Source organism: Actinia tenebrosa, unplaced genomic scaffold, assembly GCF_029948245.1.
Source record: "Actinia tenebrosa isolate PJP-AT-01 unplaced genomic scaffold, QUT_ActTen_1.0 PGA_scaffold14__42_contigs__length_11649687, whole genome shotgun sequence".
Classification (NCBI taxonomy): Eukaryota; Metazoa; Cnidaria; class Anthozoa; order Actiniaria; family Actiniidae; genus Actinia; species Actinia tenebrosa.
This window is the reverse complement of record NW_028292574.1, coordinates 3526588-3541239: the sequence shown is the minus strand read 5'-3', so window position 1 is coordinate 3541239 and position 14652 is coordinate 3526588. Positions and strand designations below refer to the sequence as shown.

Genomic DNA, 14652 nt, shown 5'->3' with positions numbered 1-14652 from the left:
CTAGACAGCTGAACCTGTACAAATGATGTAGGTAGGAAAACTAGTATACTGGATGCAATAAAAGTCAGGCTTAAATCAAAACAGTTTATTAGCTTCTTGAAAAAATGTTTTGCACAAAAAAATTTAATTGATAAGCTACTTCACTTTTGCCTGTGAATACTCTGAATTTAGTCTGCTTTCATCTTCCCTTCTTCACGATGGTGTAGGAAAACAAGTGAAAATATAAACAATCCAATCATCATGGAGAAGGCACTAGCATAATATGGATAAGCTGATGGGATGAAACGCTCATACTGTGTGTGTTGCTTGGGACGCACAGACACCTGAAATAGTAAGAAAGACAAAATTATACCATAGAAAAGCAAGGGTCATACAGAACAGGAAGTCAGAAATAATGGAGTCACAAAATTTGTCGCCATTATTATAAACACAAGAAACATACCTGGGTTTTACTACTTAAATATGAGTAACCAACACGGTTGTATTCAACCTTGAACTGGAAGACACCATAGACATCTGGTAGCTTAAACTGAGCAGTGAATAGACCCTCTGAAATCAACACAATATTATAAAAATCACCATTGGGCATTGACCAACCATATTGCATATCTTATACCTGATAAGTGACATCCTAAAATAACAGAATAGGTAAATGCTTTCTTAATGGTTTAAACGAGATGGAACAGGTTCTGAGGTTTGCCTATGTGACAAATTCCCCAAATTCCCCAAATTCCCCAAAACTTGCAGACATAAGTGTTAATGATAACTGCCAACTGGTTGTTTCTCGGTTGAGCATAGGATTTTTGTGTGGGAGGTTGGGTTTGTTACACTAAGGGTCTTAACATAACTGAGGAGAAAGTGCTGCCTTTGTAATTGCATCTGCAAATGGTTAGACTTTCAAGTGGCTTGGATGACCACTTTAAATGGTGGTCCTGTCTCTCCACACTTCATCATTAAAAGTAAAAGAATCACTGAGGACGTAAAGAAACCCTGGCAGTGACCACCCTCAGTGCCTACATCTCTTGATAACCATCTCTCATGCTGGTAAATTGTATTTTTTTTAAAAAAAAGCAATTCGAAATTCAGAACTCAATGTAAAGCACCTTCAATTCTATCCAAATAGAAAGGGTGCTATATAAATCATTAATGAATCATGATGATAAATGTTTGTCCAAGCAAATGACACGACTTATATTTTGGACAGCATATCAGAAACCGTGGTAAGGACAGTCATCCCAATGAGGTCCTCATAGTATATTATGGTTTTCATCATTTGCTGCCATTGGTATTGAACTGGTATTTAACTGGTAATGAAATACTACAGAAATAGGAAGAAAACTCATTATCACACTATCAGAAAAAGTTGTAATGCAGAAAATGATCTCACCTCTTGAGCGATTCAGTGTTGTCCTGATAAACGGGTCAATCCTGAAGAATTCCAACTGAACATCATTAGCTCTAAATGGTTGCCATTCCCCATTGGAAAACTCCTCGATTTGAATACTGTAGAACTGTGGAATGTCAAATGACAATGAAATTATATTTAATATTATAAAATAACTGTTATAAATCTCAAGTTCTGATTGGTTGGAAATGCATGCTTTATGAGAGCACACAGCATGCACACACACTTTAAGTTGTGTCATTGCTATCTAAAATAAAGGTTGATGTAATTTATATTTCACAAAAGAAATAAAAAACTTGTTTGGTGTGCTTTGTGAAGTTATAAAGCACTTGGGCATTGGCAGAACACTTGAGAAGTGTCGAGAAGCACTCCGCTATGCATCATGCTTCTTATAACTCTTCTCTCGTGTTCTGCCTATTCCCGCGTGCTTTATAACTGCACACTGCACAATAACAAAAACACAATAAAGATAAATATCTGCACTACACTCACATACTAAGATTAAAGAACTACGATTTTTACTTAAGCATTGTTGGAAATAAAAACATAACTCAAAAATAAATGAAAACCTAGAAATCCCAAAGATTGATGATAAACAGACAAGGTTTTCTAAGCGGGTTCTTTCTAAACATATTCACACAAAGCTTGGGCTCCCTTTGCCTCATCCAGAGACTACTTGCTCTACTAAATCCAATATGGCGGACACTCCAGAATGAATGTCGCAAACAGCTGAGAAATCCAAGAAACTGTGCAAATATTGGTCTAGTATTGTTAAATATCAAAAAAGTAATCGTTACTTGTCATTAATATGAACCTGTTCATAAGTGGATCAAACAGGTATAGATAGTGGATTGAAAAGACTTTTCTTTTTCAATTATGGATTGAAATGACCTGGATCAAAATGACTGTGGATCAAAAAGACCGGGTACCGTTTGTTTTCTTCCCGGACTATGAAATCACAACTAGGTGGTTCAAATTCAGTTTTTAAGGACAATAATTTAGTGTAATAAATACTTACGACATTTTCTTCAATGGTGTAAGCTGCTGGAGGTGAATTTTCTCCCACTTTGTGGTGCTTTACCTCACCAACACGCAGCACACCTTGCTGTTTAAACACCCAGTTAGCCAAGGCTAGTGCAACCTGCTGATTTCCAGATCTGGAGTGCCTATAAAAAAATACCACAGACCTATACGTAAATTACTAAATACCTATAGCAAACAGTCACCTTGAAAGCCTTTTGCACTTTAATTGCTGTGCACTTTGAATTACTAGCTTACTATTCACTTAACTAAGCATTACAAATGCAGTGATCCAAAAATATTTTCAATCAAATAAGAATCAAAACCAACCCTTTGGGTTAAAATTAAAGACCAGCTCACAACAAATAATCCCAAATTTTCATTTAACACTCCCAGCAAATGGAAGACTACATCCATAGCAGTTTGCTTCATATCCTTTAATATGGATTCACAACACATGCCCTACCACACTTATCAAATGGTTGAAAAGTTGAAAGCTGGACTATTCAAAACTTTTAATTTTAGCCAAACATTTAGAGTCATTCTAGGAAGACATTTGAATAGGAGACTTACTCTTTAGATCCTGCTTTAGAGCTTTGCACTGATCTTTGGAAAAATCTGAGTAAAAGAAAAACCATTAGGGCTGTTTACATTAGTAGAAGGCCTATTGTGTTCTGTTTACAGTAACTGCAAATGTTAAAGACAATAAAAAACTTATTTTTTTACAACTACCACTCCCCATGCGGGGCTCTTCCGTGAGGTTCCCTCCACATGCACTACCACTACATTCTATATTTACAGAGGGAGGAAACCGGAGATCCTGGAGAAAACCCTCGTGTCAAGGGAGAGAACAACACAACAAACAAACTCAACTCATATATGATCCAGTCTGAGCCAGGGCTCAAACCTGGATCACAGTGGTGAGAGGCGAGCGGTAAACCACTACACCACCCATAAATAAACAGAATGCAAGACTCACTCATCGCTGAAGAAATCCAGAGAGCCTGAGAAAACCACTCTGGCATTATTCCTGGCCTGAAGGGCAGCAACCAATAAAGTGCTTTTTCCCACGGCATGTGGATACTGCAAAAAATGGTCAGTGAAAGATCTTAGACTAAGAGAATAGGCCTTTTGCAACTAATGGTCATGTGCCCGTCCTGTAAAGCAAACTTTGTTTTTATTTTAAATTGGTGATTCTTTTTAGGTACTCGTAAAGAACTGAATGAAACAATGTGTAACCAGTGTGTTACGAAATGCAGTTGTATTACGATCTCTCAAATTTCAGACATGGGAATCAAAATGTTCATTCATTTGTTCTCAGTGATTTTATCATAACATGATTACTGAGCTGCAAAGGGCTTATCATTCACTTCAACAGAAATCCCAAAATTGTTTCTTTTATGCTTTAGAGTTGTAGGATTTGAGACAGGGGTCGTGGTAGATGTCCCTTTTCCCATATTAATCTTTTACATTTTCCCATCTTAGTCCCACCACTTTTTCCCATGATAGTCCCATATATTTTCCCATCTTAGTCCCACCACTTTTTCCCATACTAGTCTCATATATTTTCCCATCTTAGTCCCACCACTTTTTCCCATACTAGTCCCATGTATTTTCCCATCTTAGTCCCACCACTTTTTCCCATACTAGTCTCATATATTTTCCCATCTTAGTCCCACCACTTTTTCCCATACTAGTCCCATGTATTTTCCCATCTTAGTCCCACCACTTTTTCCCATACTAGTCTCATATATTTTCCAATCTTAGCCCCCCCCCCCCCCCCCCATTTTTTAGGGTGCTCTGCCACCCCCTGTGAGAACACTAGAGGAAACAGATTTAGGAATTTGGAAGGGCTGTAATTTTGAAACTAAGCAAAATTAACATTTCTAGGTGTTTAAACCCACAGTTAAGACACTGAAGGATATACTATTGGTAAAGGCAGTTGCCGCTAAGAAATTACCTCTGATATTTTTACATCTGGATAGTAAGAATATGCAGTTGATGATGCTGTAACAACCTCAAGTACGAGTGGATTATCTGTGTCTGCAGTCATCCTGCAACAATTAATATATGTTCATCAAAATTCAACATATGAAATCTAATATTTCAATTTGAATCTTTTTAAGCATGGTCTAGTTAATATGGTTTCCAATAAGCATTCATGAGTTTGAAAGAAATAAAACTAGTAATCTATTGCAATACTACCAAAATAAAAAAACCCATTCTTGATTGTGTTAGAGAACTGCAGGTGTCTAGTGATGACGATTATGATAATAATTATTATTATAGCTATAATATTATTACTATAATAATAACATGTTTATTTATCCTGATAAAAAAGCAATCAGCTGGACATAAGAACAGCTGGTATAAACCAGTGATCAGCAAAATGATGTGCAACTATTTAGAAGGCAGGACTGGCCTGGTCTTCTTTATGCAATTTCTCTTGTTTATGATTATGATGATTATGATATTCATATAGCAGCACTGATCCTTTCCATATGGATATGTTCAAAGGCGTTTTACAATGATTTATAAATGAGAGATGGTTAGTATGAGGTGTAGGCACTGAGGGTGGTCACTGCCAGGGTTTCTTTGCGCCCTCAGTAGTTCTGACGGGACCGCCATTTCAAGTGGTCATCCAAGCCACTTGAAGGTCTAACCATTTGCAGATGTAACTACAAAGGCAGCATTTTCTCCTCACCCACATGAAAGTCCGATGCTCAACCAACTGAGCCAACCGGTTGGCAGTTTATATGATAGTCAAAGTGCACAAGAAATAAAAAACTTAACCCAGACTTAATTTTTAATTTGATTTAATTTTCAAATAAAAGAATGGCTCTTGATTCTTGTTTTGGATGTGGTAGTTATTTGGTATATTTACTTATTTTTACTAAATTATTTCAATTAAATCTCTATTATCTAATGCTTTGAATAACGGTCATGACGCCCCCAGCCATGACGCCCCCACGTATACCATGACGCCCCCACGTATACCATAATGCCCCCAGTCTTTACTACCATGACGCCCCCAGCGTAAACCATGATGCCCCTAGTTTACAATATTTCATAGTATAAATCCAAGAACGACAAAAAAATAACGAAAAGGAAAAAAATTGACAAAAAAATTTCAAGTCCGATAAATTATTGGCGTAATTCAAGTTAGTACGCTGTAGTTGCCGTAAGAACGCTAGTGATCTTTCCTATTATTGTTTGGCTTACGCATAAGTTCTGAAACCTTTCTGCAAAAAGTTTGACACTGAAAACATACCACAAAGGAAAGAGAGTGCTGGTGAATAAAGTAAGAAAAACATTGCGAAAAAATCAAAACCTTTGACACGACCATTATAAACTATGGACGAATGAATGAGTTGTTTTCGAACGAATGAGTTGTTTTCAGCAGTTGTAGTTCGCAGACTTGTAACCTAATAGTTCTTTGATGTAGGAAGTTTTTGACTTATTCATGATTTTGAAACGTGTGTTTTTGCTAAATATTTTAGTAAATCAGCAAAGATTTCTTACGAAAATTGGGTAGTTTGCCGTTTTCACTTTGCAAGTCTTCCCACTGCTGGGTACGTTGTCACAGCAACTCGTTTGCGTCTAAAGTTTTTGACTTATTCCAGGACTTATTCGTAACGTTTCTTCTACTTTAATAGCCTCCTTATTCAAATAAACTTTCAATGGTAAGATGATATCTTAATAATTTTCTATAGGTTTCTCGTGCCGATAAAGGCATTCTGAAATGTTGATCACGAGCCGTGTTGAGAGTGCTTCGTAACAACAGCGTGACTTGATTGCACGAAATAAGTTTTAATTGATGAACATGTCTTAGAATTATGGTTGGATTCCTAATGCATCTCAATGATTCTAATTCAGCTATGTTCTGGAACTAATTAATAATGACAAAATTAAAGAAGTACATCGCTTAACTACAGAGATTAAGTATTTGCCAGCTTGTAGGCATCGTTTTTAACTTGTGGATATGCGAAGCGTAGAAACGAGTTATTTAAAGCCGTAATGATTGTGAAACAACTCCAATAGTGATCGATTTACATGGGTTCATAGTGCCATATTATTATCGTTTAACTTCTTATTAAAGTGTATATGACACGAAAACATTCCATCATTTAAAATGTATAGTTTGTTAGTAATAATAAATATATCGTAACAAAATTTGTTTCAAAAGCTTATTTCTTGAGATATTTGCAAAAGTTAATCCCAATTTGTGACGTCATTTTGTTGACACGTACTCTAGATTCAGTAGTAATGTACTAAATATAAATTGTAATTCATATGAATTAACAACAAAAGACATATTTTAGTCAGCTTCATTTGATAGCTTACGTAGTACTCTTCCAATGTTGGGAAACTGAAAAGTGTACTACTTGAAATTAAGATTCTATATTCAAACATATTTCATGTATTTGCAACTAAATCTGGAGACTTGTAAACAAAATGACGTCACAACTCGTGCTAAAATTTTTTGAATTTCTAGAGAAATGCGTTTTTGGAACAAATTTAACCGTGATATTCTTATTAATGCCAATAAAATACACATTCTTAACATTAAAATTTTTTCGTGTCATATACAATTTAAATAAGTCTTAATAGAGACTAGGGGTGTCATGGTTTACGCTGGGGACGGCATGGTAGTACAGACTGGGGCGTCATGGTATACGTGGGGGCATCATGGCTGGGGGCGCTATGACAAGGGGGCGTCATGACCAGTTACCCATGCTTTGAGTCATAAGCACTCTAACCAGCTACTTACCCAACACCTCTGAACAAAAGAGGACTTGTAACAGTCTTGCCAGTGACAGGAGAGGCCTTGATTACTTGACCTGGATCTGCCACAATCAGGGTATGCTGAAACATCAAATATTTAAATCTTTTTAAATAATGAAAAAGCAACAACTATACAATATCTATTCTCTAATAAAACTAGAGAAAAGAATTATCATTTTGCTAGAAGTTTTTGAAAGGCATAGGAATAATATATTCATCATCAAAAGTAAATGGAAGGTTCAGTTCAATTTCATTAATAGTTGTTAACTTAGAAAACAAAATACCATATCCACTATGTTCTATAGACCGTTTGCTTATCTAACTTGATGAGCCACAAAACTGAAAAACGCAAATTCAGTAAAATTGAAAAGCCATTTTTAAATTCAAAGAGAAGAATAATCGGTATGATAAAATCTTATTGCAAAATCTAATAGAAATGTATAATGTTTCTCATTATAAAGCTCCTGTTCTGGTATCGTGGTCCATCAAGTTCCTTAAATTTGGATGCGCAAGCAGCCTTGAGAAAATGTTCTATTGGTTTATTTTATTGCCAAACTTTTGACCATGTTGGCCATCTTAAGGGCTATAACATGTATGACATGCAACTGTATCGGCTTACTATTTGTACATGAGAGGTTATTAATTTGTTACCTGATCAAGATCAGACACGTCATGATTAATATGGTCAATAACTGCAGTCTTCTCTTCATCAAATTCAATGCCACATTCACTTCCTAGCTCGCGTAGTGGGTCACCTGAAAACACCAAAAACCATCATTTTTGTCACTTAACTTTATGCACTATTTGTTAAAAGCCAACTGTGTTGAGCCCAATCAATAAAAGGAAAATTAAAGAAATGAATGACAATTGCAATAATTAAAATACAATGGGAATGAAGACTTACCAATTGCAGAACTAGCTGCTACCAGGACGTTTCCTCCTCCATCAATGAAATCAGTTATGGCCCTGACATTGAGAGAACCTCCAAACTCTATAGTCGAAACAATTGTTTTAATACCATTATACACATACATTAAACTAAAAAAGGTAAAACTATTAATTCTTTTTAGAGCAAAAATAAACTGAAATTTAAAGAAAATTAGCAAGTAAGCTAGTATCAAGAAGAAGTATCAATGATGAGAATGATATAAGTAACTTGAACACAGTATAAAAGTTTTGCACCATCATGTGATGGCAGCCATGTTAGATGTCAGGAACGATACAATCGTTTTGCATAAGAAAGAATTCAGTTCCCAAGAGCAAAGGGGTTTTATTGTTCTGTTACCTAACCACAGGCAGCCCAAGCTGTATTATGGGCGTGGACATGTGATGGTGCAAATCCATACATAGAACAGTTTTTGTATGACCGTGAAAAGCTCACAGCAAGAATACAGTCATGACACGACAAGGCATATGCCAGACCAATCATATTGCACTAGAATTTACTCTCATTCCATTCAAATGCCCAAAAAAGAGCACAAACATAGTGTGGACAAGGCCATGCCAATGTCAAACAAATTAAACAACAACAGAAATAAGAGGCAGGGTTACTGTAAAAGCATAGGTAATTTCTAAGGGTCCATGATGATACAAACTAACTTCAAACTTAATGTTGTACCTTCCACTGATGGAGAGAAGATGATGAGGTTGTCATAGAGAAATTCCCCATATTTGACAAGGGCAAGGCCTGGATCATCTGCTGTTCTGAATATTAGTTCATAACCTTTATCTGAAAATATTAATAATGAATTACAATTTGGTAAGATATCAAAGTGAACTCATCCTCTCAGTATCTCAAGAGTCTTGAAGAGTTCCTGACCCATGCACTGGCGATTCCTGTGCCATGCTCTAACACTTAGATATTAAGTCTCATATGTGTCCTTGAATTTGTTAAGGGTTTTCGTTAAATTATGGCATCTCAATTTGATTATTTCAATAGGCCCTTTGCAGTTAATGGTCATGTGTCTATACTGGAGAGAAAACTTTTTGTTTCTATTTTAAATTGGTGGAACTGAACTGAATGAAACGATGTGTAACCAGTGTGTTACCAAATGCATCTTTTATAATAATTTATAAAATAATTGGGATACTACGCATGCTATGATTGGTCGAAAACCACGTTTGATGAGAGTATCAAGACACGCTATCGTCATTTTGCAACTGTCAGATTTTAATCTATCGCGCGCGCTCATTGGCCAGTTTGAATAAGACAGCACGTAGGGAGAATTTACTTATACTTTGCTTTTTTTCGATTTTTTCGCGTGTTTGTTATTTTATAAAGCAAATCAAAAACAGCCTTCCGTGTTTGATACTCTGATCAAAACAAGCGGGATGTTGAGAGAACACGAGAGGAGCGTAGGAAACCACGATGCCACAACGTTAAATCTTCAAATAGGTTGTAGAAAGTGTGTTTGCTCTTCAGTAAATTTCACCATGGGAATCAAAATGTGCATTCATTTGCACTCAGTAAATTAATCAGCATGTGATCATTGAGCTGTAAAATGCTAATTGATTTACACAGCAAATGTATTGACATGATCTGAAGGAAGCTTAAGGGAAACGATGTTTGATAGATACTACATAAGTTACTTTTGTTTGGTTTTTGATGAATAATTTATGAAGAATTGAGTCAAAATGTATTGGCTCAAGTTATAATATTCATATACTTTACAATATGTTTTTAGAAATATAGTACAAAAATAAAATGAGATAGTAAATTTATATTCAACTGTGGAACATAACTAAAAATATCCTTGCACTTGCAATAACTTCCATCAAAGATATAAGCTCGACTTTTCGAGTGCTTTCAAATCACATTAGCTTTAAGCTCAAAATTTTAAAAGTTTAAGCTTGTTTTCAATACTCGGTTCGTTTACCTGAAATCATCGGATAAAAAGGAAGATCTTAAGGTTCAAAATAAATCTAAAGAGTTAAGCATCAGTAAAGATACGAAACTTATGTACAGGTAAGCTTACTTAGTAGGGAGGGAACAAAGGAAAGACCAACACTATAATACTTCTTTACCTTTAAGTGAGCCAAAAAATATCGAGTGAGTCTCCTTGGTGTTTGCATTATCTAACAAAACAAGCGTTTTCTTTCCTGCGGTGGAGACATGAAGGAAAGTAAGAAGGAAAAGAGAGAAAAGTCCCAGCGAACGACACGTGTCCACAGCCGCCATGGTTAATGGGTGAAGGAAGAAAGAAAGAAAGAACTAAGGCTTGATGACGTCACCTAGACACCTGATATGATATTCCTTACCAGGACTAAAGGTACAAAGGAAGCCCAAAATTATAAATAACGCAAGAACTAGTACAGGTAGAAAAAATATAGAAAGAATAACAATTAAACACTATTATTTTTTCCTCCAATTTCCCAAACTGCGAACCACGCTACTCGCTGTTTTATAGATAAGTTAAGTATGATTTAGAAACGTTGCTGCGAATACATTTGATATTTGAAAGTGGTGTTCCTGTGGCTAGAATAGGTGATAGGTGTTGAGGCCTATTAGGGACCAGTCATTATTTAAGTCGGGTGGAGATGAAAATGGGCCGGGGGGCCCTCAAATTTTTTTTAGTGGAACATGGGGGCCCTGAATTGTCAAAAGGAGGATGATTGGGAGCCGATTTTTTAAACAATTCATGGGGCGGGGGTACACGAAAAACATGAAAGCTATAAGGTAGGGGAGGGGTCTGAATGCATCAAAAACATTCTCTCCCCCTCCGACTTAAATAATGACTTAGTGAATTCTATACGGAAACTTTACATAACATAATGTAAAAATAGCTACTGTAACCATTACGCTATAGAGACAACAATTCTTTCATTGGAATTAGTGCCTTCCAAGATTTCAGTATACAGTAACATAAATGATAAAAAGCTACAGCTGTTTGAAATTAGAAAGGTTTGTATGGAAACAACACCAAGGGCCTACCAGCCTTGCTATATAATATAATGTTTTTGATACATTTCAAATGCTTATAGCTCTTCAGGGATTAATATATGATAACAGAGATAACCGAAATTACTAATTTAGACATGGTCTTTCTTGCAATGAAAATATATTTTTGAAATCATTAATTGTTCGTGGTGCTCGTTCCCCGAGTCTTAAACTCGTTTTTCATATGGTCGACTTCTGATATGAGATACTGTAGTCCAAAATATATATTTTTTAATCTCATTAAAAAGTTCTCTCTTGTGAAAGTTCCCAAACTTTTTTTGTGGTTTCGGTCTCTTGACTTGACACAAACTTGTTTGCATTCTTATAATTAAGAACCAAAGAAATTATATAATACTGATCTGTGAAATTTCTCCCGAGGCAACGTACTGTCTCGATTGCCTCTTAGTGGCTATGACCATGACCGTGCATGGAGAATAAAAGTCTCTTTTTCGGCTATGTATGTCAGTTCCATGTTCGAACGATGCAGGAGATCGATCGACTAGAAACAAGCTTAGAAGGGGTCGCCGCCGGTAAACGCGTGCATGTCTTTAGCGATAAGATTAAAGGTTCAAGAACGAGGGGAACTCGTATGCAGTTTCATGTTATCTTTGCTCGAAAGTACGGTATTGAACAAAGCTGGCTCTGTCCCAAACTGACAGCGAGTGAGGTGGAGGACAACTCTAATTTAGGACCACACATGGCCACACACATACACACGCTACCTTAGTTGTCAGTTTGTTTGATATCGACCTGTGTGGTCTATCGAATCTTCAAATTGGATATTCAATTCTGAAATAGACCGCTACATTTTGCAGAGCATCGGCTAAAACTTGAATACCTGATGTCAGATTACTAGGAGTCGGCAGCAGGTGCTAAGGATTAATTATCAGTCGCCTGCTTATCTAAGTGGGACAACCGGCATCGAGCTCTATAGTTCAGTGACAAGGATCATTTATGTCCTTCCGTATCCAAAAAAATGGCCATGTCGTTCAACCGATTTCAGGTTACAGTGCAATAGGGGTAAAGATGGATACTATGCTGCGAAAGTACAATGAAAATGATGAATTGCCATCCGAAGACTAAATAGATCCTGAAAACAACTGAGCCGTTAACGTTCCACGCGCCCGGACCGACCAAAAGGTAGTTTACAGTGACTCAGTGAAATGTTATGTTGAAACTGGGAGTGTACTGTCAACATCGATACTTCAAAGGTCACTTTAAGAACCTTGGAGACAGTTTATATGTCTACCTTTGCTAGTCATACCTCTTGTCCCGGCTTAGCCGCAAAGAAGGACTGACTAAGTTATGAGTCATTATAAGATGTTTAATTTCTTTCGGGGAAAAAAAAAAATCTCACAAAATTTGCGTAATTTTTTGAGACTTCTCCGTATAAAAACGAATTTAAGAGGATTGCAGTGATAACTATGAAGTGTTTTCTATTTTTGAACTTATTTACAATTCTTTCAGTAGTAACGGTTTTAGTAACGAGGCAGACTGTACGTAGTGAAACCTTGTTAGAAATTAAAAAGTGAAACGGATGTGTTAATAACTGTACGTACGTTGCTATATTTATTTCTTTTAACACAAACCACCCGATTACACTTAACTATGGACCCGTTTTAGCACTTTTTCATTTTACACAACTTTCAAGTTTGAACGCTATAAATAACTCTAACTCTATGTTAACTGTTTAATTTATTTCCATTGTCATTGTACGGCACTAAGCATGCACTATCCCAACTATTTGTGTATGTGGACTGAGTTCTTTATCACATCACCGAATAGAAACGAAAGGCTGGTTTTGCCGGATATATGAACTGATGTACCGCGTCGCTGAGCTCCAGCGCGGATCCTCAAACCCTAACCCCTATCTAAGACAAGAACATTAAAAAAAATTACATACCCTCAGTATTCAAGACACTAGTTTATTCAGTGTTATTCGTATTATTTTCGAGACTTACTTAAGGAAAATACTAGATCAGAATCTATACAACGAATTCTTTGAATCGGTTTACGATATCCCAATAAAACAAGATACGATAACATAATATATTGTACACTTTTAAGAGATTATTATGTAAACTTAACTGACGGAGTAAAAATAAGACGAAAATCGCGAAAAACCATAGCGGCACATTCAGCTGTATGGGTATATCGATCCCCCCAAACATATACAGTACATTATTATACGAACACCTGGCTCACTAGAATCAAATTTTTAGATCACTGATCTACAAACACACTATAATATCGATTGTATTTAAGAACCGGAAATGATTCACTTCTTTCCACTTAGTTTTTTCACGAGCTAACTATCAATATGTTTTTCTAAAAAAACATTTATGATGGTTACTTTCCCTCCAGGCTTTGCTTGTATTGTTTCTTATCAAACTTGATATGTTTCATGGCTGCAAGTTACGTCTTTGATTCCACAGGGCGTCACCCATCTTTGCCAACAAACGTCCAACTTCGATAATGACTTTTTTCCTTTGTTCTTGTTCCGAGGGCAGAGAAGATGTTTCATTTTGTTCCGCATCTTTCCCTTCACTGTTCATTTGCTGTTGATAATTACTGAGCGGTACAAAAGACGAACAAGTACTCTCGTAAGTTGAAGGGGCTGACGAATTTGACTGACTTTGTCCGCTGTGTACGATTTCAACGATAAATTCGTCAAGCTTTTTGGGTTTCTTCAGTGATTGTTCTTTTGATGTGACTTGCAAAGGAGGCGATTCTTCATGATGAGAAGCCATTTCCCAGGTTTTCCTATAAATCAGCTTTTCTCAAAATGATAGGTCGTCTATCAAGCAATAATTCTCCTAATATCTGGTATATTACCACGTTAATGGGCCAACTGAATTCCAGCGGACTCAGATAGGTCCAGATAAGCTGTTACGTCCCATGTAAACCTCCAAATCAACTAAGCTGGCTCGCTTGTCAGTGCAAATATGAGGATAAAAGGTGTATTTCCGTCTGTGGACGTATCGATTTTCCTGCGCTGTTGAGAAAACTCCAAACATCTAAGGTTTTTGTTTTATATCCGGTGCCATGCAATTTGTTGATTCGTTGCCGGTTTTAGTGATGCTACGCGCAATGATCATCGGGGGCGCTGTACAGCTTTTAATTGACAGGCGATGTGTTGTAGCTTGACCCCAATAACTCTCTCAATTAGACCAATAATCAATGTCGAAATCAGATTTGCACCCGACTCACACGGTGAGCTCAGCTAGTGGTCCACTAATGTTCACTTTGGGCCGGCTTACTTTGAAACTTGGAAAACGAATGGAAAAAAAATTGTCAATGTAAGATGAGGCCACGTAAAAGAACAAATAACAGAACGCGAGATAAAAATTGACTAAAAGAAAACAACTTCTTTTATTTTATTTCACAGATTGATTGGTAACGGTCAAATACGCAGCAAAGCATTTTTTGTTTTACGGATATTTTGACGGATATCTCGTTGCTTGGCTATATTAACACAGCGGGAGCTGTAGCTCTCTAGTTACAT

General features: G+C 36.5%; 1 protein-coding gene across 1 annotated transcript; it reads right to left on the bottom strand.

Annotated features, from left to right (window-relative positions):
* Positions 1–70: 70 nt before the first annotated feature.
* Positions 71–10415, bottom strand: LOC116293889 (dolichyl-diphosphooligosaccharide--protein glycosyltransferase 48 kDa subunit). The gene is made up of 12 exons (XM_031701384.2): positions 10235–10415; positions 8829–8939; positions 8115–8201; positions 7862–7965; positions 7197–7291; positions 4386–4479; positions 3405–3508; positions 2999–3043; positions 2424–2571; positions 1388–1511; positions 443–549; positions 71–323 (listed from the first exon to the last, which is right to left on the bottom strand). Exons 1-12 carry the CDS (start codon positions 10386–10388, stop codon positions 168–170), a joined length of 1329 nt encoding a protein of 442 aa, XP_031557244.1. The 5' UTR covers positions 10389–10415; the 3' UTR covers positions 71–167.
* Positions 10416–14652: the final 4237 nt, after the last annotated feature.